Raw genomic sequence first — 27,004 nt, forward strand, 5'->3', positions numbered from 1 at the left:
TCTACCCCTTAGCAGTTATCTTTATTCAGCAAACTTAAAAACCCAGAGAAAACAAACCAAAAATCCTTTCTTAAAAAATACTATCAACATATGGCATAATGCACATAAACATATTGGACACCATTCATCTTTATCCCGATTTACTCCACTGTATGGTAATGAAGATTTTAAACCTGGAAAACTGGATAAGGGATTCGAATTGTGGAAGAAGAATGGTATCCATACAATCAAAGACCTATATGTCGATGGAGTATTGCTTACATTCAGCGAATTGTGCCATAAATATCAAATACCTACTAAGCATTTCTTCAAGTATTTACAGTTAAAAAGTTTCCTCGCATCAAAATCTATAAATATTTTACAAATTCCAAACTTATCCCTAATAGAGGACATCTCTCAACATCAAGAAAAGAAAGGCTTAATGTCGAAATTTTATAATTTACTCATGTGTAACTCACAAAATTTTATAACTAATAAATTAAATGCTTGGAGAAATGATAAAGGTGAATATATAGATGAAAATGATTGGAGTGAAGCTTGCTTGAGAGCCCAAAAGGATACCATTAATACACGACTTAAATTACTTCAGTACAAATGGCTGACAAGGGTATATATTACACCTGAAATACTCCATCGCATGTCTGCTAACATTCCAGACACATGCTCTAAATGTCAAGATCATAAAGGTACACTTATACACTGTGTATGGGAATGCACTGGAATAAAACAATTTTGGAATGATGTTATTAACTGTCTTTCAGAAGTCTTCCATGTAAATATTCCTCTCTCTGCTAAACTTTGTATATTGGGTATATATCCTGACAATTTTTTAAGGACAAAAAGTCAAAAGAAATTGTTGGACTTTGGACTATTACATGCCAGAAGAGCTACTGGCATAAACTGGAAGAAAATGGAAGCCCCTTCGTTACACCAATGGATGCAAGAACTTTCAGAATGTATTGGACTTGAAAGATTAACATATATTACAAAGGGGAAACTAAAAGATTTCAACAAATTGTGGGATCCGTATTTAAATATAATAGCAAGGTAGTTTGTGATCATTCTTCATTGGGGCAGTAGGAGGAATTTCTTCTTGGGCATTATGTTTTGCTTTCTTTAAGTAGTAAACAACAAAGGGGTGTGTGTGAATGCAAGTGTGAATGAATAATTGTTTTGATTGTATTTATTGTTGTGAATTTCATTTTTTGTTTAGAACCTCTGGTTTATTTGAATATAACCAGGTGTTTTTGTTTTTTTTTATGTTTTGTTTTTTGTTTGTTTTTTTGTTTGTTACAAAATGAAAAATGAATAAATATATCTTGGAAAAAAAAGATCTTAAACAACAAATCTGAAGTCTGGATAGAGAGCTTAAAACCTCTCTTTCCACAACAGTTTTTAAAAAACTGGCAGCCGCTTGAATGGCGCTGGACCATTTGCTGACTCAAAAAGCAGAATCTGCAATATTTTTTGCCAAGCATCGATTATTCACATCTGGTAACAAACCTGGCAGGCTACTTGCTTGGCTGGCTAGAGGCCAGACTGGTCCTACCACAATATCATCTCTCAAAGATAGTACAGGTGCCCAACATGTTACAATCGAAAGTATTTTTAATATAATGAAAGAGTTTTATCAAAAACTGTACACAGTGGAGTGTCAAAACACATCAACGAAAAGGAAATGTTTTTTGATGGAGTTAACCTTACCTCTTTGCTGAAAAAGCATTTGACCACGTGGAGTGGGAGTATCTATTTGACACGCTGAATAGATTTGGGCTGGGTACAGATTTTGTAAATTGGATTTACCTTTTATATAGACCTCCATCCGCAAGGATTCGGGTAAATGGCTTAGTGTCCAATATCTTTCCTTTGTCTAGAGGTACTCGTCAGGATTGTCCCCTGTCCCCATTATTATTTGCCCTGGCGTTAGAGCCACTTGCAGAGACCATCAAGTGCCATCACAGTTTGTCCAGCATCACCCTAGGAAACACTGATCATAGAATTTCTCTCTACGCTGATGACGTCATTTTGTTTATTACAAACCCAGAGAATTCCATACCTAATTTAATATCTGTCATTAATCAATTCGGTGAGATTTCAGGATATAAAATGAATCTCGAAAAATCAGAGGCTCTGCCTCTTGGCAATTTTGGAGACCATACCACCCTGGTTGATTTTCCCTTCAACTGGTCACTTTCTGGTTTTATTTACCTGGGGATTAGAGTATCTGCCGTAATTAAAGATCTATATAGTTTAAATTTTATAAAAGCTTTAAAATCAATTAAGAATGATCTGAATAGGTGATTTGATCTCCCTTTGTCGTGGATGGGTAGGATCAGCTTAATTAAAATGAATGTTCTTCTTAGAATTTTATATCCAATACAAATGTTACCACTCAGGATCAATAAGTCAGCTATCTCAGATATTCAAAGATCTATCTCTAGGTTTCTGTGGGATGGAAAGAGACCACGACTAAATATGAAGACTATGCAAGCGTTCCCCAATTTTTTGTATTAATACTGGGCTTGCCATGCCAGAATAGTATATAGTTGGCTTAAACATTTTCTTAACCCAAAAGAACCCCATGTAGATGCCTGGTGCTGTACCCCTTGCTCCCCTCTGAGTCTGCTAACAATAAACTTAAATGAGCTCCCAGGAGAAGTTGAAAAAAAATCTCATTCTTGAAACTACTCTCAAAATTTGGCGATATATTACCAAACATGCTGGCTGACAAGGCTTTTCTTTAGCATGACAATCATTAATTCAAAACAAAGCCTTCCCCCCGGGTATGGGGCAAGCATCTTTAATGATTGGTATTCAAAGGAATTGAGATTTGTGGCTGACTTATTTGACAATGGAAATGTCATGTCCTTCTCACAACTTCAAATTAAATACGGGATCCCACAGTCCCATTTTTTTGGTTTTCTTCAGGCCAGACATTTTGTGAAGTCCTTATGCTCACTCCCACTCGACCGACCAATTAAAAATTCAATTGAAAGCTTTCTGTTAGGGTAGTGTCTACAGATACGAACCCGTACCGATACGGCACTTTCCATTTGCCAGAGATACGGACCCGTATGCGAGTCTCGCGAGTCAAGAAGCTGCTAACCACTGCAAACTGCTGAAATGTAAGCAAAGGTTAAGGCTAGGGTTAGTGTTAGGGTCAGGTTTAGGGTCCGTACCTGTAGTACCGATGCTACGGGTCCGTACCTCCAGCGTCTACCGGGAGTCACGTGACCAGATCTCGCGTATTTGATTGGCAAATGGAAAGTACGGGTCCGTACCTCTAGCAACTACCTTCTGTTAGACTTTAGCTTGTCTGCACTTAACAAAAGGTTTATTTCTCTTTTTTATGGGAAATTGTTTTCTTGTGACAGTGTCAGAGACATCAGAGCTAAAGAAGTGTGGGAAAAAGATCTCGGGATTGACCTGGATTATAGCAGATGGTGTGATGCTTTTGAATCTGCAAAGAAATTATTTTTGTGTAACAGACAGAGAAAACCAGGATAGAATATTACACAGACTTCAGTTCACCTCTTACCTTTTGAACAAGATTAACCCCCAGGTCTCTGCCATGTGCACCAAATGTAAAAAAGAGGTGGGAACTTACTATCATTGCGTATGGTTGTGTCCTTTAATATCTAGATTCTGGATAAATGTTGCAAAAGAACTTAGTTCAATACTATTCAAAACAATACAGACAGACCCAGGCCTATTCCTTCTGAATATCCCTATGAGGCAGTTACCTCTAACCACCACAAAGATGACCTTACTGCAAAAACTTCTGTTTCTAGCAAGACGCTGTGTCCTTTTACAGTGGATAAAGGAGAAGCCTCCCTCAGTTATTCAATGGTACAAAGAAACTTTCCAAGTTCTCCCTATGGAACACCTCAGTGCCTCCTTGAAGGGGAATGATAATGTCTTTTATCAAATTTGGCAACCATTTCTTAATTATCTTCCTGATGACCTTATTGGTCTGCTACAAAGGGGATGCTCCTCCTTTGTCTTTACAAGTATACGATAAGAAATGTAATGACATCCGTTTGCGGTGTATCTTGCTATTAGGAAAGGAAAGGGAAGAAGTATAGATGATAATAATGTAGTTCATGTAATGTGCTGACTATGTGTGCTGATTGTTGTCTTTGTCTTTCTTTTTAGCACTCTGTATACTTGATTGGGTGGATCTTGTGCTGACTGGTTCCCTAGTTTGTTTTGTTATTTAAAATTTAATAAAATATTGTTCCAAAAAAAAATCTGATTGATTGTATCTACCTGAAGTTACGCTTGAGGTTGTCATCAAAGTCTGCTGAGTGACATTCCCTCTTACTGCTGCTGATTTCTCCAGGCCTCTCCACACTGGTCCAGTGGATGGGAACCTTGCAGAAGAACAACCCCAGGCCTTTGGGACGACCCTGTAGCCGCCAGGACGTCAGGTGAAGGGGGACTGCCAACGACTGTCCAGGCAGGATAGGAGGCAACACCACGGGTTCTGTCAACACAGAGACACAGCTAGATTCGTTAAAATGACACATAGCAACATGCATACAAATTCGATCATCGCATTTTTCTTCATTTGGAAGCTACTTCCTCAGTGTGTTGTCATAGCTTAGCATTTTCTTCCTACATCCGACATTCTTCTTTCAAAATCAAATATCGGACTTCACATCAAAACTAACACGATAAGCAGTAACTAAGACTTTCATATATAAAATATGCAGAAGGCCATTCACAGTTAATGAATGAATAGACAAAAGACATCAAGATTGCTCTAGGACATGTTAGGTCACATGTCTGTGGCACTCGGGGATGGGCTCCAATTCTTTATTAGACCCATTTCCAAACACAGCCTGAACATATCGCTACGATTTATGATGATTATACAAATTGGACAAGCTGTGGCCTATTTCCTGCTAACCCACACCCTTTACAAAAGTTTTTGGTTAATGGTGGCTATGTTTATGTGATTGATTTTATAATAAAGCACATAATAATAAAGAACTTTGTTGGTGATCCCTGCAGTACAGTGTACCACATTTGGTGTTGACAGAATCAAAACCTAAGAAGCAGATGTCACTTTACCACTCTGCAGATGGAGCACATTGGCCAAAAAAACCTTCATGGCATACTTTCAAAGAAAGATGTTTTTCTGACTTGTTTGTGGAAATTTTAAGTCATTTGGACTTACAATATGAGGGGCATGACCTTTCCAAAACTATGGTTTTGGGCCTTAATTACAGCACTTTCATGGGGCAGACTGGGTTCATGTTTCTTCCTCATTTCAGCCCACAGCAGTTTGAGCTGAAGCTAATGGAGGAAATTGATAATAAACCGCAAAAATCTCATGTATTAAATAATTGTCCAATTCCAGAAGTGGTAGAAACCTAATTAAAAACTATTGCACATGGCAATGCAATAAAAGAATGGGAAAAAAGAGGCATAAAACAAAACAAAATCCGATACATAATGGAAAAATACTTTAAGGCAATTTATAGTATTCAATTCAACAAATGTGCTTTTAATTTATATGCTTTCACGTCACATTTAAATATACTGAAATAACATAAAATAAATTACAATAAAATTAAACAAATACAAGAAGAAAAACACAAAATAAGTTAAAATATATAAATTACAAAATAAATACATTGTAAACTAAATTAAATAAACATACACCTTCGGACGACCCTGGCTGCTATATTGTCTATAGTATATTTAGTATAAGCGCTTATAGCAGAACTGAAAGAAATAAAACAAAGTGGTGTCTTACTGTCGGGGGCAGAGGGGCTGTCGAGTCTGACTTCCATCGGAACATCTAGCCGGTTCTTCACCATGAGGGCGGAGCAGACAGTGATCACCTTCCTGGCACTGCCCTCCATTGTGATGGAAAAGACCACTCTGACAGGAGGCAGGGCCGAGAACTGAGGGACCAAATGGTTTTACATACAAAACAACAAGGCATCATAAAATTTAGGCTCAGATTGTATGTGCTGTTTCAGCGATTAGGTTGCAATGAATTGTTAAAGGCATTAAACTGGGCCTTAAATATCACGCTAATGTTTTAATTAGCTGTTAATCCAAACTCAACACTTCCTCCATGTTTACCTGTGGTCTTGATACTTAGAGTAAAATGTACATTTTCACCTCATAAACTTCAACAGTCTTATCATACTCATTAGTGCTGATTTCATTTTTCTCCTCCAACAATGTAACCAATTTTTCATTTAACTTTAAACTTTAATGTCTTCATTTTTGCAGTTTAGGTGATGTTGACAAAACTTTAAGCAAAAAAGTTCCACTTTTTAAATTGTGATGATTTTCTATGTTTACTTGTTTTATTTGATAATAAATAGAATAAAAATAGATCATGCTAGGCCGACGATAAGCAACTTAATTACAGACGTGACGCACAGAAATGTGTGATCACATTTTTTGTAAAATACACTGCTCAAAAAAATTGAAGGAAAACTTTTTTAATCTAAGTATTGCATCAAGTCAGTCATCTGGTCAAGTAAGTAACTGAGGGGGTTTTTGGTCAGTTTCAGCTGCTTTGGTGTTCATGAAATTAACAACAGGTGCACTAGAGGGGTAACAATGAGATAACCCCCAAAACAGGAATGAGTTTACAGGTGAAGGCCACTGACATTTTTTTCCTTCCTAATATTGTCTGACTATTTTTCACTCATTTTGCATTTGGCTAGGGTAAGTGTCACTTCTGGTAGCATGAGGCGATACCTGGACCCTACAGAGGTTGCACAGGCAGTCCAACTCCTCCAGGATGGCACATCAATGCGTGCCATTGCCAGAAGGTTCGCTGTGTCTCCCAGCACAGTCTCAAGAGCATGGAGGAGATTCCAGGAGACAGGCAATTAGTCTGGGAGAGCTTGACAGGGCTGTCGAAGGTCCTCAACCGATCAGCAGGACAGGTATCTGCTCCTTTGTGCAAGGAGGAACAGGATGAGCACTGCAATAGCTCTACAAAATGACCTCCAGCAGACCACTGTTGTGAATGTCTCTGACCAAACTATCAGAAAGATGTAATGAGGGTGTTCTGAGGGCCTGATGTCCTCTAGTGGCCCCTGTGCTCGCTGACCGGCACCGTGGAGCTCGATTGGCATTTGTCATAGAACACAGGAATTCGCAGGTCCACCACTAGCGTCCTGTGCTTTTCACAGATGAAGCAGGTTCACCCTGAGCACATGTGACAGACATGAAAGGGTCTGGAGAAGCTGTCGAGAACGTTATGCTGCCTGTAACATTGTTCAGCATGACCGGTTTGGTGGGGGGGTCAATGATGGTCTGGGGAGGCATATCCATGGAAGGATGAAATCCTTGGACCCATTGTCAGACCCTACATTGGTGCAGTGGTCCTGGATTCCTTCTGGTGCACGACAATGCCCAGCCTTATGTGGTAAGAGAACTCATGCAGATCCTGGAGGATGAAGGAATTGATACCATTAGCTGGCCCCCACGCTCGCCTGACCTGAATCCAATAGAACTCCTTTGGAACATTATGTTTTGTTCCATCTGACACCATCAGGTTGCTCCTCAGACTGCCCAGGAGCTCAGCGATGCCCTGGTCCAGCTCTGGGTGGAGATACCTCAGGACACCATCCGTCGTCTCATTCAGAGCTTGTTCCGACATCGTCAGTCATGCATACAAGCACATGGAGGCCATACAAACTACTGAATACCATTCTGAGTTGCTGCCAAGGAATTTCAACAAGATGGACTAGCCTGCCACATCAGTTTTTCTCGTTGAGTTTGGGGTGTCTTGAATTTAGCCCTACTGGGGGTTGAGATTCACTCTGGCGTTTTGGAAGGTGAGGAGGCTTCTGCCTTTCCCTCTGCCCCTGCCGTGGTGCATCCTTGGCTGGTGTTTGGGCTGTCGGCATCTGCTGCCCAACATGCAGACGGCTCTCAAAGATGGTGTTTCCTCGACATGGTTCCTCTGTGCTCAGCCAACTCATACTGCTATGTTTGCATTTTATCTTCGGGTAAGCGCGTGCTTTATTCTCTGTGTGTTTTATTCTATGTAAAGCACTTTGTGCTGCATTTTTAATGTATGAAAGGTGCTTTATAAATAAAGATTGATTGATAATTTTCATTTCCATCAAACAATGTGGCATCTTTTCATTCCTAACACATTATCCAGTCCATATCAATGAAAATATTCAGTTTGGTTTTTCCCCTCATTGAAATATGTTTTCAAAGTGTTCCTTTAATTTTTTGAGCAGTATATATTGGTTATAATGTGTTGAATTTTATGTAAAAGAATCTGTGAATGGGAGCATTTTATTTTAATTTTTAAAGAAAGCTTGCCTAGGTGTAGTTCCTAGATTACGCTACAAGGGGGCTCGATCTTCCACAGAGACAGCTTAGTGTGTTTAGCAGCCTCGTCTTCAGAAGCGAGGGGAGAACAACATCCATTATTGTAGGTCTCATTTTTTTCTCCTGGTTTTCACAGTTTGGTTATCATCATTAAGTGCAAATGATGCTGAAATGTTATGGCTGTGGTATTGTTGTTTTTGCGCTGTTTTTTTGTTTGTTTTTGTTAACTTTGTGGGTCTCTTTTGACATTCCTTCAAAATATGTAAAGTTCAGTGTTCTTTTATTCTGTATCTGTTTTTATGTTAAAATGGTTTGTGTCAACTTTGCCAGACTTGGTAGTGCTTTTATGGGAATTCCCATTACAGATTTTATTTGTAATATTGCAAAACTTTGCACATGGAAGATATGAGGATGGGTTGTTCTTGGGCATAGTTGTACACAATGCAGTTATGGAAGAAATACTGCAAATACTGGGAAGTTTGCAGGTCAAAAACAGTGCTAAAGATGCATCTAAAGTATCATTTATGAATTACATTTCTATGTCAAAGATATAAATAGATTGGTAGAAGCGAGGGAAGAACAACAACCAATATTGTTCATCTTTTTCTTTTCTCCTGGTTTTCACAGGACAATTTAATCTGAGAACAGGCTTCATCTACAGGGCCTGTTACAGATATTTCCATATCATGCCAGACCTTTATTTATTTCAACTTTTTTGAACCAAGTGTCTGACTCACATAAACATGTGGGTGAATGATGTTAGTCCTGCTAATAGGGCTGCCAACCTGTTGGAAATTAGGGGAGAAAAAGAACTGTTTAACATCAAAAGTAAACTCAATCAAAATTGCAGAAAGCCTTGATATTAACAACATAAATTTAGTTTTCTAAGTTGTGCTCACAGTGTTAGAAGAGTTGTTTCTGTCTGGTGCTGCATAACGGAAGAAAATGCCCACTTTGTCCACAGACACTGGCTTGACTTGCTCCCATCCACATACCCGGACTAGCAGTTGGTGCAGCTTCAGCTCATGAGTGTGTCTGCAGAAAAGGATTGATTGATCAGTGACACATGCCAACAATTTCCTAAATGCATTTGTGAAAAAAGCATCGATTATTACTCCATCCAAATACATTAGATTTCGTTTTAGAATTAGGGTCCACAGATCAAAGCACTGCATAGTTGTGTAGTAAACCGTAATAGTGGTATTTTCTTCAGGCCAAAATCATTCCTCTAAAAAAGCACATTTTGTCAAAGTTTATGCAGGCTGAAGTAACTGGCATCTCCTACTCTCTTTTCCATATTCAATGAACAGACAAGCAGCTTTGGATTTTCAAAGCTAAAAACTTATTTTAAATAATAAAACAAATAGAAATGGCAGAAACAGAAATACTTGGACCCTTAATCAGTGTTTCCTCTAGGTTTTTTTTTCAGCAGTGGCTGCTGGCTATCCGGAGCCGGGGTGGCGTAAACAAATGACCTTTGACTGCAGCTTTTATTTGTACAACCTATTTATTGAATGACCAGTTGAAAATTGCTTTTAAAAGGCTGAATGTAAATATTAAAAAATATGAAATAAAATATTTCAACAAGCTCCTCTGAAAATGCAGTCAGCAGTTACATAATGGGGTGTAGATAGAAGGTTAATGCTATCAATTAGTTTACTCACATTAACAACACTGAGTTGGCACGGGGCCCAATTAACATAAGCTACCAATATGTTATGCAACGTTAGCTGGCGATCAACATTGCAAATGTCTGTTTAACTTGTAAAATCTATGATGAGTTATCTTGAGCTAATAACTTTTCTCTGGTAAGTTGCAGCCCTATTTTCCAAGAATCTGAATCTCTGACCTGGTGCCTGGGTGCTTGACATGACGTCAGCAAGGCCACGTTCTCATGAGTAATTAACGTCATATTTACCTGATGTTACAAAGAGTAACAAAGAGTAGATACCGAGCAAGATAGTTATCTATAGTTTACCTTGGTACTCGTGAGTACCTGACACAGTGCAAGACCATACTGTGGAGGTGGAGAAGTGGCAGTGGTGTATTTGCAACAATAAAAAAAGAAAGAAAGAAACAAAATAAAGGAAAGAAATTTGAAGGAGCAGCGGCTAGGATTTAGGAATGGTGGAACACCACGCCTAAATTAATGTAGAGGAAACACTGCTTAATGTAATATTTCATTGCACATTCTTAGCCCTTCTGAGTCATTCCATCTGAAATCACCTAATTTTTTAAAAAACAATTTCTGTCTGACCATGTCAGATTTGCCAAAATTTTTTATAGCATTAAAAAATATATACTTAGATGTAATAATATATCTAGAGCAGGGGTCGGCAACCCGCGGCTCCGGAGCCGCATGCGGCTCTTTCAGCCCTCTGTTGTGGCTCCCTGTAACTTTGGAAAATAAATTGTTCTGCCTTTCAGGCGTGTTTCAATGCATTTTAATATAGTTTTATTGTGAAATTACCGCTCTTATTTTGCCGTGTCACTAGTGATGGGAGATCGAGGCTTTGATGAAGCTTCAACACTTTATCCAATACCTGCTTCATTACTCGAGGCTTCACTGACACTCAGTGCTCGAGTAGGACATCTAGTGGTCAATAAAATGAAGTGCAATTGATTCATGTTTCTGATTGGTTCATGGATTGTTTTGGATTTGATTCGCCATGCACGTTCCTGTTCCACTACATTAGATGATTGTATCTGTTCTAGTGGCTACAATAATAATAATATTACCAGCAATAATAATGACAATAACTACTGAAGAGCCTGTTTCTTATCTGCCATGTCTGTCTGTAACCCTATATACTCTTCACTGATATTCTGTGTTATGAAACATTTAAACGGTGCTGCTACATTCATGAGATGTGCTCTATAAGTACAGACTGATGCAATTTTCACATGAGGCTGGTGCAAATACAGATTATATTATGGATTTTGGCAAAGTATGTCTTGGGTTAACTGGTAAAGAGGGTGTGCTTGTGTAACTGGATATGATTTTTTTTAACAATGTATTAACAGTTTTTGTATGCAGGTACATATATGCATTGCAGTATACCTTACAAGACTTACTCAGTTATGCAAATATTTTTAACCATAATGTGGTACTTGCACATTAAACAGATCCTCATAAAATAAGGAAATGAAGAGAAAAAGATGGGGGGGGAATGAAATAAACATGTTCTCATACATGCAAATACATAAATAAAGTAGCTTATACAGAACAGCAGGTAATCCTGTCATTCCTCTCATTCTGGCAGTTCCACGAGGTTTACATCACAACTGTTCATTCCACCTCATCACTTTCATCTGTTAAATTCATGGATTTCAAAAAAGCAATAAAGGGTCCCCACGCTTTCTCAAACAAATCCTGTCTCCCTTTTCGTACATGTGTCACTCTTTCTAGAGGAAAGGTTATTAACATCTGCCTCACCCAGTCTACTAATCTTGGTATGCAAGTTTTTTCCAAAAAAATGTTGTAATGTAATGTTTTTGAATGCAGGAGGCTTGAATCTATTATTATACGCTCACTCTTGGTGTACTTATGTCACCTTGGATAAAGTCCCAAAATAAAGTGAGCAGGGTTCATTGTAATATTTTTAGAAATAATATTTTCTATTGTTTGTTAAATCTTCCCCCAGAATTTTTTTAACCTTTGGGCAATCCCACATACAATGGTATAAAGTTCCGTTTGCCTCATTACATTTAACACATAAATCTGGGATGTTGCTGTTAAATTAATTTAATTTAAATGGTGTAGTATATATTCTCAACAACCATTTGTATTATAGCAATTTAAATCAGGTATTGATTGATTGAGTGTGGGCTTTGGTGCAAATCAGTTCCCAGTCCTCTGATGTTATGTCCATCTTTAGATCTTCTTTCCACTCTTTTCGTTTTTTTAACAGTCGTAGTTACCTTGATATCAGGCAGCAAATGGAAATTATGCCATACACAGGACCTTTTCCTGATTGGCTCCTGCTGCAGATCTATCTATCTATCTATCTATCTAACTAGCTAGCTAGCTAGCTATCTAGCTATACACTACTAACTGTCAAAGCAACGAACGGCAGCAACAAAACCAACCTACTCTGCGGAAAATCAGTCAAATAAACGACACTCTGGGATCTCCTATCCCGGGACACACTCAATCCCGCCGAGTGATTCACAAAACAAACCGAACCAATCAGGTGATTCGAAGCAGTTGAGTGCTTCAAACGTCACTCAAGTGATTCAAATGTCACGAGTCACATGACCAAATCAAGCATCGGCACAGTGGCTCGATACGATTGCTTCATGAGCTACCGCGCATGTGTTGAAGCCTTGGGTATCAGAGGACCATCACTACGTGTCACTCCACCGGATGTGTTGCTGGGGTTTTCCCCTGTGACATGAGAGCGCAAATTGATGCAGAGAAACAACACGGAGCTTCCGATTCCCACACGTTTCGTGCCTTTTTTTGTTTTACTCCTGGAGAAGCAACGCCCATAGTTTCACATCGTTTTGTACTCAAGAATGGCAAGCCTGTGTATTAAAGCTCAACTCCAAGAAAGACACGTCTTTTCTTTGAGTCAGAAGTACTCATGATAGACCTTTTCGCAGTGACGTCAGAGTCTGGGACATGTGACCATACCTTCCTTAGCAACGCACGCCGCCATTTTAAGAGGGGGCAACAAAGTCATTAGCAACCGCGATTTGACCGCCGAAACCGCGCAGTTTTGACCCGGAGAAAAATGTCTGCTGATTATTTCGGAAATCTTGAGCCAAAAGCCAAGCTACGGTATCAAGAAAAATTAGAACTGGTTGGTTTGCAGTCATGTCCGTACCAAATTCCTCTGGTTTCATGGGCAAACGACCCTACTTTGTGGCCAGATCTTCAATGACACTCCATTTACGAGTGCCTTATCAACAGCCCAGGCATCCACACAATGGAGAAGATGAAGACTTATAAAAGCCTGGACTCATACGTTTTCTTTGAGGTATGCTTATATTTATATGTTTTTGTGCATACAGGTCAATGTCAGAATGATAAATGCCTTGTAAGATACGGCTACACCAGCTCCGCTATGCTAAGCAAATGTTAAGCTAACGGGGTGAGCCATTACACCTTTTAATTTCAAGTGGAAGTAGTTTATGTATATTAGTTAGATGTGCATTATCAAAACTAAGAGTCAGATACCTGTAAATGAGCTCTACCCACCCTAGGCCCAAGGGTATGAGGTGCTAACAATAATGAGGACAATGCTGCTGATTACAGCATAGTAGTTAGCAGAACGAAAGGGAGGAGAGAAGGGAGACTTGTTTGTTCAGTATTGAGTTTAGGAGTGTTTAAAAATAGCAGTGTGAGTAGAAAAACCCCTGACTTTTTGTGGGAAGCACAGCTAGCACTAGCCTAAGCTAAGTAGCTAGCCCTCAACATTTCAGATAATTATAGACTTCATAAGCTGCAGTCAATTCCAGCCATTTTCAGTACAAAAAAATCGCTAATATTCTATTTGTAAATAAAAATATGACGAGAAATACAGGGAATATTGGACGCGCATCGTGAGGTGCATTTCCTTGAAAACGACCTATTCGTGGAGTATATACCGACTTCAAGACATGTTTTGGACAAAATATGTTACTGGCTTGTTTCGTCTGGATGTCCAAGCTTGGATTATGGCCGTTTTTTGTGGAATATTTTCATCTGTGTGTAATAATGAACCCGGAAATGTGAGTCGCGCTGTGTACGTTGAAGCCGTGAATAGAGAACGGATGGATGGATATTCATTGTTTTTCGGACAAATGTGGTTATATTATCCGCTGTGGTAATCACATCTGAAAGTGGTTTATACCGGCAGATTCATGAGAATCTAAGCTTTCCATCGGCGTATAGTGTTTGTATAATCGTGTTTGCAGTTTTCAGACATTTAGCAAATTGCTTATGCAGATCTCAAAGTGTACCGCGGGCGGGACACTGAAGCGCAAGTGGTTGCTTATTAATTAATAATTTCAGAAAATCAGTTAAGGGGTAATAATTTCATGAAACACAACATACCATTGACGAAATGCTGACTGCAAACATAGGACCATTTTGACTGTGGGCTCCATGTGGTCCCATTATTGTTTATCCGCCTCAATGCTGTGAGCCATAAAGTCCTTTTCTGGCCCTTTTCAGTCGGAATCCTGTAAAAGGAAATGTTCTTGTTGCTCCATGACTGAGAACTACAGCCAAAAACAGCGCAGGTTTTGGGCAAATCTGCTTTTGGTCGTTCAAATCGGGAGGGAAACGTGGGACAGTAATGGTTGTCAAGGCAAAGCATACCCCTCTTAAAATGGCGGAATCGCGTTGCTAGGGCCGGTGACCGGCGGTGACGTTCGATGATGACGTTTCGGAAAAAGGTCTATAGGATAATACACGTTGCTCGCAAGAACACCGCTCAATGTCCAGGCAGCAGGTCAGAGAGTCAGAGGAGTGTCGTCTTGGAAAATAGGGCAGCGACTTACCGGAGAAAAGTTATTAGCTTAAGATAAATACATTTTACAAGTTAAATAGGCATTCGCAAAATATTGATTTCCAGCTAACATTATGTAACATATGAGGTCCAGGAGCAAAAATGACATTAACCAAGTAAGATAAATATTAGTGGAAGGACACAATTAAAAAACATGAATCTATCTAATTAGAGGCTTTGTAATTAATTAATCACGACTGATTAACAAGGGCATAGAGGTAAAAAAGTGATATATGCAGTGTTGTCTTCATTTTAAATGTCAAAAGGATTTTGCGGCTCCCAGTGTTTTCTTTTCTGTGGGAAACGGGTCAAAATGGCTCTTTGAGTGTTAAAGGTTGCCGACCCCTGATCTGGAGAGAGCTATGTGCTAGGAAGATGAGCATTTCGACATTTCCGGGCAAGAGTGAACTCCTGGTTTTGTTCACAATGTAGCCAGCCTTTTCTCCAGAAGAGAAAATGCATTATTCCAGTATTCCAACTGAGGACAATTGCAGGGTTCGATAAGGTCATAAAACCATAAAATGTGTCTAAAAAGTTACTGGCAAGCAGCGGCAGCAAGTTACACCTATGTTCACTCATCGGCCATCTTGCCCATAAGCCTCCCTTTCATTCCTATTAATTTTGATAGCAAGTCTGTCTGCAGCTTCAATACAGAATTACTGTTGCATATTGTACTTAGACTATGAGCATTTAAAACTTACAGAAAACCAACAGAAATGATGGACAACACTCGTCAAATTGGCACACCTCCAAATCGCTGCAATCTAACTGATTCATCACATTATAAATATATTGGCAAAGAACAAATACAGACAACTAAAAAGAAGACAAATCTGACAGGAATGCAGAAACCTTATACCAATGAGTTAGCATGCACATTCCTCACACATATCATCTTTTAAGCAAAGCAGACCGGCATGTAGTTAGCCAGTCAACACAGCACTCAAGTTTCGCTATCAATGTAATCAAAGTACTGAGAACAACTCAATAGAAATATATTCACTGGATAAAATCCACAAGTACTATATGTGTGAATCAGAGTGGTACCGGTGACGAAGTTTCTCTCTGGCCTCAAATTCAAAAGGAATCTCCTCCCCAGGCAGCACCTCTCTCCACTGACTGACATTGTGAGTGTCATCAGTTCCTGGACCATGGCCATCTGAGATGGAGTCTGCACTACTGCTGTGAGACAGTGCCACCCTGTGGGAAATGTATAAAGAGGTTTTAGGTCCCATATGATGAAGATCAACTTTTACTGTTTTGTTGTGTTTTAGTTGTGATAAACTTGGAGATTCAAACTAAAAGCTGTTAAGATATTAAGACTTTTACTTCTGCTATTCCTTAATCCTCCCCCCCAAAAAAATTTACAAGCCACTGATAATCATGTGCTACGTAACACTTAGTGAACCGATAATCATCCAGCTCCAATTTTGCATAATCACGCCCTCTCACTGTCTGCTGCTTCCAGGTGAGCCATCTTGAAAGAGTAGCTGTCTTGCAGTCCACCAGGTTTGCTTATGTGCTAGAGCTCCTTCTGCCAACTCTAAAATGTCTCAGCCACAAGCAAAGCTCACTAAATATTCTGCTGTTGGGTGTAAGAGTAAACAAAAGAGTCTTCATGCACTCAGCATCTGAGAAACAACATCAAGTGGATTACTTTTAATATTAATTATTAGGTCACCAAAGAAATAGGAAAATCACTAGTGTTACCGCTTGCTTTGTTCGTATGTCAACATCATAGCTCTGTTGAAACTAATGTTGAGAGACATTCAGAAATGGTGAAAAGTTTAAGACTGACTTTAAACCAATAAACAAGGACTGTATGTTTTTGATGTCACCTGTTGCATTTTAGTGGAATCAAAACTCAGTTTACATCTGTTTGCTTCTTTTATTTTAATAGAGCTAAATTGCCAATAAAACTGTTCTCATTTACAGAATTTTTAGTTTCTGCTGTCAGACAATGGACCAAGTATGAAATAGTGACTGAAACACAGCCCATTAACACTACATACTAGCTGACAGTCATTTCATAGTCATTTCCAATCTGCTACTCTGCACCACTAAACTGCTGATTTTATAACTGAGACATCAGCTGGCAAACTCGCCATACAGGAGTTAGACACAGCGGCTGTACTATGTATTTAGAGATACTTCACTAAACAGTAGGGCTAAAACAAGGGCTTATACAGTCACTGGCACTGTTCTCTCATAATACCAAGATGGCAATAGTCAAATTTGACATTCATAAATTTGTCACATCCATTTGTTTTTTCTTTTTTGCAAAATAAGTGGTGGTGTAACAGATGTTTCGATATTGCAGTTAGAGAATTTTAGTTCCAGGTCACTCCATATAACATCAAATGTGTAACATGCCAAATGTGCTCTCGGTTGTCATTACATTGTACATATCCAACTAAATTTGGTATGCACTTTTAGTAAGTTCCCTAACAATAGCAGACCAAATTTGGGAAAAAAACAACAATGTTCAGTGTTTTCTTACCCTCCTTACAATGTGAAGGTATGACTCATGAGACACACCCCATGCAAAGACTGCAAAAGCTGCGGTGTTCACGTTCTTGTTTATGCAATCACCTCTAACTGGAAATGGCATGTTTACACACTTGTGTTGCAGTAATGAGAGGCAGGACTTAATATTAAGGCTGGTCCCCTTATCCAGGACAAGTGAAATGTTTTTTTAAATGCACCTCTGAATGACATTTTTTTTAGATTGCCTGATTGTCATTTTATACAACACATTTCTAAACATAATTTTAAAAAATATATAAGCTGCGTTTTTCCTGCACAGAGGAATTTCTGGGAAGCCCTAAAGACAAAAGAATAATAAAAAAAGAAGCCTTCTCTCAGTTTAAATATTTTTGTTTGTTAAATGCTAAGATATAAGAGGAAAATGCATGGAATTCTGCCTGTATTGTATGGCTGAACTGTTGAGTATACACAACAGTAGCCCTTCAAGGTCCATTCTGAACAGGAAAAAAACAGAAAAGTGATGATTTTTTTGATTCCTTTTATTTAAATTTACATTCTGCATTCATAAACAAAATCAGAAAAGGGTCATTCCATCTCAAATAAAAAAAATCGAAACAGTTTATTCCTGTAGAATTTCTCAGATTTGCTCGTAACATTTTTAGCATAAATTATGGGCACTTAAAATGGCATCTGTGAAATGTCAGCTTGATATATCAAATACTTCCTGTGATAATATTTCTTTAAAGATTGCTGGCTGACCCACGTTGGCATGTTTTGTCAAATTTCACAGCATGCAAAGCATGAACATGCTTTGAAATTTGAGACACGTTTGAACCACAATATCAATCTAACATTTCACAGACACAATTCTAAAAGTCCATACTTTGTGATTTAAAAAAAAAATCTCTAAAGCAAATCAGAGACTGAAGGTGTACTGGAGCCTGTATTTTTCAATGATAAATATCTAACATGTTTGCTTTAAACAATAAATCAGACCGAATACCTTTCATTCAAATTTAAAATAATACATTTCTAATAAGCAATTTTGAATCATTAAAGATTTTTGAGATACAGTACACAGTTGTACCTGATTTTGCTGTTCACTGTATAACACAACTTTCCAAGGTCTCATGCTGCCATCTCATGTACTTTTACAGCCCAGGACACTAGATGGAAGAATTTCTCCAAAATTACAAATGCACCTGGCTGCTTGATTCAACCAACTCAGTGCACTCACTTTGCATGCTCAAATGCAAGTCTGGAAATGTAGGTGAAAGGCGATCGTTACACTCACCTCGTAGGGGTTGTAGTCAGAGTGGCAAAACACATGGTACATCCTGTGTGGTTACGTAGAGCATATGGCACAAATGGCTGCCTCCTCTTGGACAGCTTGACACCTGCAGGAACCGAAATAAAAACCCAATGAGAGCGAAGAAAGCTGTGCTTGGACCTTTACATTACTTAATTAGTTTTTGTTTTTTCACTTTGCACAGTCATGCACTTGCTTTTGTCTCCTGTTAAAGCACAGCCATGGCATAGGTGCATTAAAAAGTATTATTATAAGTGGCAGTCCACCAGTTGTACAGTCTCTGACAAAAGTCTTGTCGCTTCTCATAAGTTGTGGGAACACCAAATAACTGGACTTCTAGTTGATCAATTGGAATCAGAAATGGCTCATATGAATGGCAAAGCCCTCTAGATTATATTTATTATGCCAAAATAAAGTTTTGTATCATTCATTGAGTTTTATCATTTAATTAGGACAGAAAGGTCAGATTTTGCTTGGACAAAAGTCTTGTCGCATATAAAAATAATGTTGAAATTATACATATACTTTATTCTGAATACACAAATATGCTATAAAAACATCAGAACATTAAGTCATGGTGTCTTGCAAAAAAGAATTAATATTGTGTATGACTTCCAGAGCTTGGAGGACTGCATCCATACGTCTCATCAATGACTCAAATAACTTATTGATAAAGTCATCTTAAATGGCAAAGAAAACAGTCTTTCAGGGCTCCCAGAGTGCATCAAGATTCTTCGGTTTCATCTTCCAAGCCTTGTCCTTCATTTTACCCCAGACCTGCTCAATAATGTTCACGTCTGGTGACTGAGCTGGCCAATCCTGGAGCTCCTGGACCTTCTTTACTTTCAGGAACTTTGATGTTGAAGTATGAGAAGGAACGCCATTCTGCTGCTGAATCTGCCCTCTCTTATAAATGGTAAATATTTATATAGCGCTTTACTATACCTGCAAGGTACCCAAAGCGTTTTACATGATACATCACATTCACCCATTCACACACAGATGGTGGAAGCTGCCATGCAAGGCGCTAACCATGACCCCATCAGGAGCAATTCGGGGTTAGGTGTCTTGCTCAGGGACACCTTGAACACGACGGGGCGAGGATCGAACCAGCAACCCTTCGGTTGCAAGACGGCCACTCTACCCACTGAGCCATGCCGCCCCCCTCTAGTTTGGGATGTAATGGGCTGCAAGAATTTCTTGATACTTCTTGATACTACTTGATGTTTCCATCCACTCTGCAGAGCTCTCGTACACCCCATACCGGATGTAACCCCTAACCATGATTTTTTTTTCACCAAACTTGACTGTTTTCTTGGTGAATCTTGGGTCAGTGCGGCTTCTGCAGGATTTGCGTTGATTGGGATGCAGTTCAATGGATGATTCATCAGAAAAATCAACCTTCTGACACTTTTCATTGTCCATCCTTCTTGCAAGCTGTGGACCTTGACAAATGCAACACGATTTTTTTGTTGTCTTCTGTTTCATGCTGGTTTCTATGCACTAATTTGACTATGGAGAACGACGCGTGAGAGAATTTGACAAACTGTTCTTGTAGATACAGGGATTTCTGGTGACCAGTTCACATGTAACTCTGTTGCAGTTGAAAAAGGGCTGGCCCTGGACTGTCGAAGCAACAAATGCTCTTTTCTAACAGGTGTCTGCCTGACCTGGGCTTGTCATAAACGTCACCAGTTTCTTCAGATCTTTTTCTTATCCTCTCTACTTGACATTTGGATACATTGAAGCTGTCTGCTACCTCAGCAGCAGACTTGGTCTTCAGGGTCTTGATGATCAGCACTTTGGTCTGTGGTTGGATCTTTGGCATGCTGTTGGGGTCAGGTTGGGCTTCATATGAAGGTCTTGTGTTTCTTTTTATACACACCTGGGAATGTGTCAGTTACAGTATTTGTCACAGGGGAACTTCTAATCTGTGATTGGTTGAATCATTTAAAGACATGACAAGACTTTTGTCCTTGCAAAAACAGATGTCATGGGCTTAACCAAGACGTGAACATCAGGACACTTTATGACGGGTTCAATTTCCACCCAGTTATTAATGTGAAAGCCCTTGACATTAAAATGAACCATTTTTTGTGACAACTGATTGATTAGAAATAAAGTTAAATGCCATTTAAGGTTACTATATCCTTATGCGACAAGACTTTTGTCAGGGACTGTACATACGCGTTTTATCATCAAATGGACAACTGGTCAGACTGTGAAAAGTGTTGCACAGTATCTAATGTACCTCGAGAGGTTTGGAGGCAGCATCAAATTGAAAACTGAGGATGTGAAAAAAATGTTACAACAACAACTTATAATTTATAAATGATAAGTTCTAATTGTCTAAATTTCGCTGACTGCTCATTTTTCATGTTGTACACATGATCATACAGTACATAAAGATCCATATCTATACATTGGAGAATGTGAAATCAGCTATAAAGTATAGGTACACAAAGATAATTGCCTATTTGAAATGTATTCCAAAACACATATTAGGTCACGTCAAAAAAATTTCCAGCTTCACCCAGAAACAAGGGCCACAACTCCTTTATGTGGGTCATTCCACCTGAATTTCCTGAATGCGCCACGCCTGATGACAGTGTTGAATGTCGATTAAGTTGACCGTGTGTAAAATCTGAGGTCACAAGTAACATTAGTTTTCGAGGTAAAAATTCTTTAAGAGAGTGGACCCTACTTTTTGTGTCATGTCGATTTTTGTATTATTTCCTTCGCACCAACTTGTGGAACAATGTGTGAAGTGGCACAACTTGAGAAATAATGTAGTTAGAGTCCTAAAAGGTTGCAGGCTCAATGATGTATACGCATTGTCTTCAATGTCTCAGTGTTACAACCTTGCTTTGATAGAATCAATGCCAACCAGTTATAGGATGGTGCAAAAAGGTTATAGCACTTCAAACACTGCTCCACAGATTGGCATAAAGAAAACAACACAAAAATCTTCATAAGACCAACTTCTTAAAGAATTTTTAACTCAAAAAGTTACACCTGTGACCAAAAGTTTCACACATTTTACTTGACAAGTGTATACCTTCTTAGAATTTTGTGACATGACCCATTTACACACAGACAGACAGACAGACAAGCACTCAGGCATGCAGCATGCTTCTACAAATATTTGTGAAAAAAATGGGTCGCTCTTAGCAGCTCAGTGATTTCAAGTGTGGCGCTGTGATGGGTAGCCACTTGTGCAGTAAGTCCATTCATGAAATTTCCTCAATATTAAATATTCCACAATCAATTGTTTGTGGTATTATAGCAAAGTGGAAGCAATTGGGAACAACAGCAACTCAGCTACAAAGTGGTAAGCCACTTACAATCACAGCGGATGCTGAGGCGCACAGGGCGCGGAAATCATCAGCCTTCTGCAGAGTCAATAGCTACAGACCTCCAAACTTGGTGTGGCCTTCAGATTACCTCAAGAACAACCGAGCAGCCGCATCCAAGCATTAATCACCAAGTGCAATGGGATTGGATGCAGTGGTGTAAAGCACACCACCACTAGACTTCAGAGGAGTGGAGATATGTTCTCTGGAGTGACAAATCACGCTTCTCTGTCTGGCAATCTGATGGACCAGTCTGGGTTTGGTGGTTGCCAGGAGAACAGAATTTGCCTGACTACCAAGTGTAAAGTTTAGAATAGAGTAGTCACTTCATTATCAACCAGAATATACACTAGTTGGTGCACATTATGACTGAAATTTCGATGCAAAAAGTTCACCATCGGACTGATAAAACAAACAAAAATGATTCTAACTAAAACATAATTCCAATATATACATGTAAAAACTATACACACACACACACACACACACATATATATATATATCAGTCCTTCCAGGAATTCACGATGTTGCGATCGCGCGAATTCACACGAAATCAACCAATCTCTGCGAATTTTGCACGGCCTTGCAATTTGGTCCAATCACTGCAACTTTCCCGCAATTTTGGCCCGCCTCCCGTGAGTTCCACCAATCAGAGCAGTCCCCAGCGCAAACCTAATGCACGTACGTTACCGAATTCACTTCCCTGTTTATGGTTTGAAGATGCAGACATGTGCGATACTAATGTCTCTCATTTACCAACAAAAATTACTGCTGAAGACCGTCATAAACAATTAATTCACTGATGTTCTGCACCAAAGCAGAGTGAAACTGTGTTACACCTGTGCAATACTGTGGTGGAATACAAAAAAGAAAAAAAATCATCGACTGATACACCTTTTTTTTAAAAATAACACGAAACATATTAGAACGGCTGAAATGATCAGACAACGGACCACATAAATCACCATGAAGGAAACTGTTGCATCCAGATCCGTTAGAGCACTGAAAGAATGAAGGTAAATTAGATTATTTATTCCACCAAAGACGGCGGAGTTATGTGACGATCAGCGTATGTGAAACCTTCCTCTGTTACCATATCACTCAAAAACAGACTCAGGGATTTAAATGAAGTTTTCAGGGTCGGTCAGAAATGACACAAGGACCAAGTGATTAGACTTCGGCAGTGATACGGCTTAAAGTTTGGATCCACGGATTTGTGAAGTATTTCCCATTCAGGTAGCGGCACAGCGTCTCATAGCGGCACAGTAACCATGGCAATAAGTGAACGCTACCTCAACAGCTTGCTGACGATCACATGATTGTGATCCTACAACAAATCTACCACTGTGGACGTATCGGAAATGACACAAGAAACTACTGATTAAATTGTGGGGGTGTCTCTGAGTCCCATCAATTCCTGTCGCCGGCTACATATTTAGGCCACGCGATTCGGTATGTACACATGCAGAAAGAGGACTGCGCTCTCTCACTGCTGTTCTGGTTAGTTGACGTGACAAGCCGTGAGCGTGTGTGTGTGAACACGTGTGTGCCAGGATGTGAAATTAACTTTCTAAGCCACTGACAGATATGTCCGAATATGATTCATTCAATAGTAAATTAGCATTTTGTGCCACAAATCTACCAACCACGTCACATTAAACCAGTATCTGGCTGCTGCTAATTTCCTACCATGGTATGCCAGCTTTTGTGGAAATGGGTTGGAACGCAAAATAATTAATTTCGGAATAAATATGGTCAATTACAGTGTTGAAACATGTTCTACAAGTTGGAAAAAATGCAGCTTTTTAGCAGTTGTCACTGTCTCCCGCAATTTCATCACAATAAATAAGCTTAAAACATCACAACTTTTATCGCAATTTTTTTAGAAAAGTTGCCGCGAATTCAGGCATTTTCGGCCGCAACAATTACGAAAAACGCCCGCGAAATCCTGGAAGGACTGCTATATAGATATATATATATATATATATATATATAAACATGCATATATAGATATATATAAACACACACACACACACACACACATCCCCACTGTATCACACTAACTCAAGTTAGACATTAAGATTTTCTGGACCTTTGATTTAATACATTTTCACTGACTGGACCTCTTTGAACTTTAGTTGAATACCCCTGCACTAAACAGCATGTTGGTCGATATGAACCAGGACTATAGCCCTCGATGCAGCAGTCGTGGGTTCGAGCCCATCCCATGGCCATTTGCTCTTCTCCCCACGTTTCCTATCACTCTCCACTGTCCTATATATTAAAGCCTAAAAAGGCCAAACAAAAAAGAAGTACAAACATGGACTTCACAGACTAAAAAGTCTTCTGCACAGTCAGTCCCAGCTGTGGGCTTTTTTGTGTTCAACCACTTCACCTCATTCTAACAGGGACAGCTGCGAGTGAACATCGACAGTTTCTGCTGCTTCCTGGTAAAAGAAAAATGTTTCTGCTGGTATCTGTTCAGAAAAAATAAGAATACGAGGGATGTGCGCGACTAGTCGTTTAATAGCCTACTCATTTATTAAACGTTTAGTATTTTACTAGTCCCCCCCACCAGGATACCATGCCAGATGTGGGACATGTCTGGCATGGATGTGTGAAGCACCAAGTCAGCAGGAAGCGAGGCCAAGAGCTGACTTTAAAGGATTCCCCCCAATACAGACCTCCAGGATGTGTACTGGACCTGTCTCAGCAAGAGACTGGCTCAAATCTCCCAAGCACCATCAAGCCTCAAAGGAACCAAATTGATGGCAATAAAAATTCTGACTGATTCCTGAACCCCAGAAGCTCAGAAACCTGGAGGACCATTTCAAAGACATTCCATGCACAGACAAAGGAACTCTGGACTCACCTCAAAACTAACAAAGACAATCATCCCCCAATTCTGGAAAAAACTCCTTTTATGTACATCCATTTCACCGAACAAGTGAACTTTTCAATGACTTTGTGATTAATCTACCTCTTGCCTTACTTTTAATATTTTATTCCTCCTGATTAGTATCAATGTCATAATTTTACCATGTCTGCTGATCACATATGAGCATGTTTGGTACCATTTTAATCAGCTATCAGTAATGCTCCTAGATAAACCATGTTCAAAAATTTTAATATTTTGGAAAGTTATAGAAATTAGTTGAAAATGTAACTCTGTGAGGGACATCTGAACCTCAGCCCCCCTGACAGGGGATGTACCAGACCCCTGCTGAGTTAATGATATGCAAAGGCACGCTTTAAAAGACCACATCTGAAACCACCATTTAGAGTTCTCCTGAATTTTGAAGTCGACTTGCTATCCATCACTCTGAGGCTCCACTCTGTCCACTGTTGTTCCGACCCGCTTCCACAGGCCGACCGGACCGGACGCATCGTCGTCACCTTCATCATCATCATCACGGGCATGCCAGTACTTTTCAATCACTGAATACTTGGTGCATTCCTCTAAATTCTTAGATTCCCTAAATCCATTCATTTGGCAAATTTTCATATTGGCATTTCCTAAAAGTTATGGCTGCTTTCAGGTGTGGTCTTCTAATTCCTTCCTCCCAGAGCACCATATTATAACGTAATATTCTCCCAATATTGCGTCGTAATATTATACTCTATTCCTTTCCTTCCCTGTCATTCACATTCTGCTTATTGTTTGTTTTGTGTTAGTGTTTTCTGCTTGTTGTGTTTGCTGTGCTCTTAGTTGACAGACAGTAAATAAATGTTTTAGTAACTAAATCCAGTTGACTCAATTGTTTATTGTTCACATTTTGGTCCCTAACTTGTATTTGATTCCAGCTACCAAAATTCTACTCACAATCATTATTGAGCTAAAATAATTCCCTTGATTACCTTATGAGGTTTTTCTTGTCTGCAGCAAGAGATGTTTCAGATGCTGCATTATTATTTTTAGGCTAACTCAAATATTTCACTGGCCAAAAACTAGTTAGACTACTTAATATGGGTGAATGTGACGTATCATGTAAAGCGCTTTGGATAAAAGCGCTATATAAATACAACCATTTACCATTTAATAATTTTGCACAAAGTAATTTTAACCCCATTTACCGTAACATTTCATTATTTGGTGGAGAAAACAATTTAAATCCTTACAAACATATCCAGAAATTCTACAAGGGTTACAAGTAGTCACTGTGCTGTTTGGTGACATGGTGTGTACAACACTAAATATGGACCAGAGGAAGCGAAAGAGAGAGCTGTCTCAGGAGATTAAAAAGAAAATTATAGACAAGCATGTTAAAGGTAAAGGCTATGAGACCATCTCCAAGCAGCTTGATGTTCCTGTGACAACAATTGCACATATTATTCAGAAATTTAAGATCCATTATCTGTCGTCATTTAAGCCAAAGTGGACTTCATGGGAGATGACCAAGGAGGACACCATTGCTGAAAGCAAACAATAAAAAAGTCACACTGGAATTTGCCAAACTGCATGTTGACAAGCCACAAAGCATCCGGGAGAATGTCCTATGGACAGACAAGACAAAACTGGAACTTTTAGGCAAGGCACATCAGCTCTATGTTCACAGACACAAAAATAAAGCATATCAAGAAAAGCACACCCCCTCCTGTGAAACATGGAGGAGGCTCTGTTGTGTCCTGGGGCTGCTTTGCTGCATCGGGCACAGGGTGTCTCGAATCTGCGCAGGGTACAATGAAATCTCATGACTATCAAGGTATTCTAGAGAGAAATATGCCTCCCAGTGTCAGAAAGCTTGGTCTTAGTCACAGGTCATGGGTCTTGCAACAGGATAATGACCCAAAACACACAGCCAGAAACACCCAAGAATGGCTAAGAGGAAAACATTGGACTATTCTGAAGTGGCCTTTTATGAGCCCTGATCTACATCCTATTGAACATCTGTGGAAGGAGCTGAAACATGCCGTGTGGAGAACGCACCCTTTAAACCTTAGACAACTGGAGCAGCCTGCTCATGAGGAGTGGGCCAAAATACCTGCTGAGAGGTGCAGAATTCTCATTGACAGTTACAGAAATCATTTGATTG

General features: G+C 39.3%; 1 protein-coding gene and 1 long non-coding RNA gene across 2 annotated transcripts in view; one reads left to right on the forward strand and one right to left on the reverse strand.

Moving 5' to 3' along the window:
* Positions 1-27,004, forward strand: part of LOC127534393 (uncharacterized) — a 238,381-nt gene that overhangs the window by 185,582 nt on the left and 25,795 nt on the right. The window lies entirely within an intron of this gene.
* Positions 1-27,004, reverse strand: part of vps13d (vacuolar protein sorting 13 homolog D) — a 167,526-nt gene that overhangs the window by 64,786 nt on the left and 75,736 nt on the right. Inside the window, 6 exon segments of the mRNA XM_051949338.1 lie at positions 4,270-4,486; positions 5,765-5,915; positions 9,063-9,110; positions 9,225-9,360; positions 15,870-16,022; positions 18,604-18,706. Of these exon segments, the coding sequence (XP_051805298.1) occupies positions 4,270-4,486; positions 5,765-5,915; positions 9,063-9,110; positions 9,225-9,360; positions 15,870-16,022; positions 18,604-18,706 (808 nt within the window).

This window comes from Acanthochromis polyacanthus, chromosome 6 (assembly GCF_021347895.1).
Source record: "Acanthochromis polyacanthus isolate Apoly-LR-REF ecotype Palm Island chromosome 6, KAUST_Apoly_ChrSc, whole genome shotgun sequence".
NCBI lineage: Eukaryota > Metazoa > Chordata > Actinopteri > Pomacentridae > Acanthochromis > Acanthochromis polyacanthus.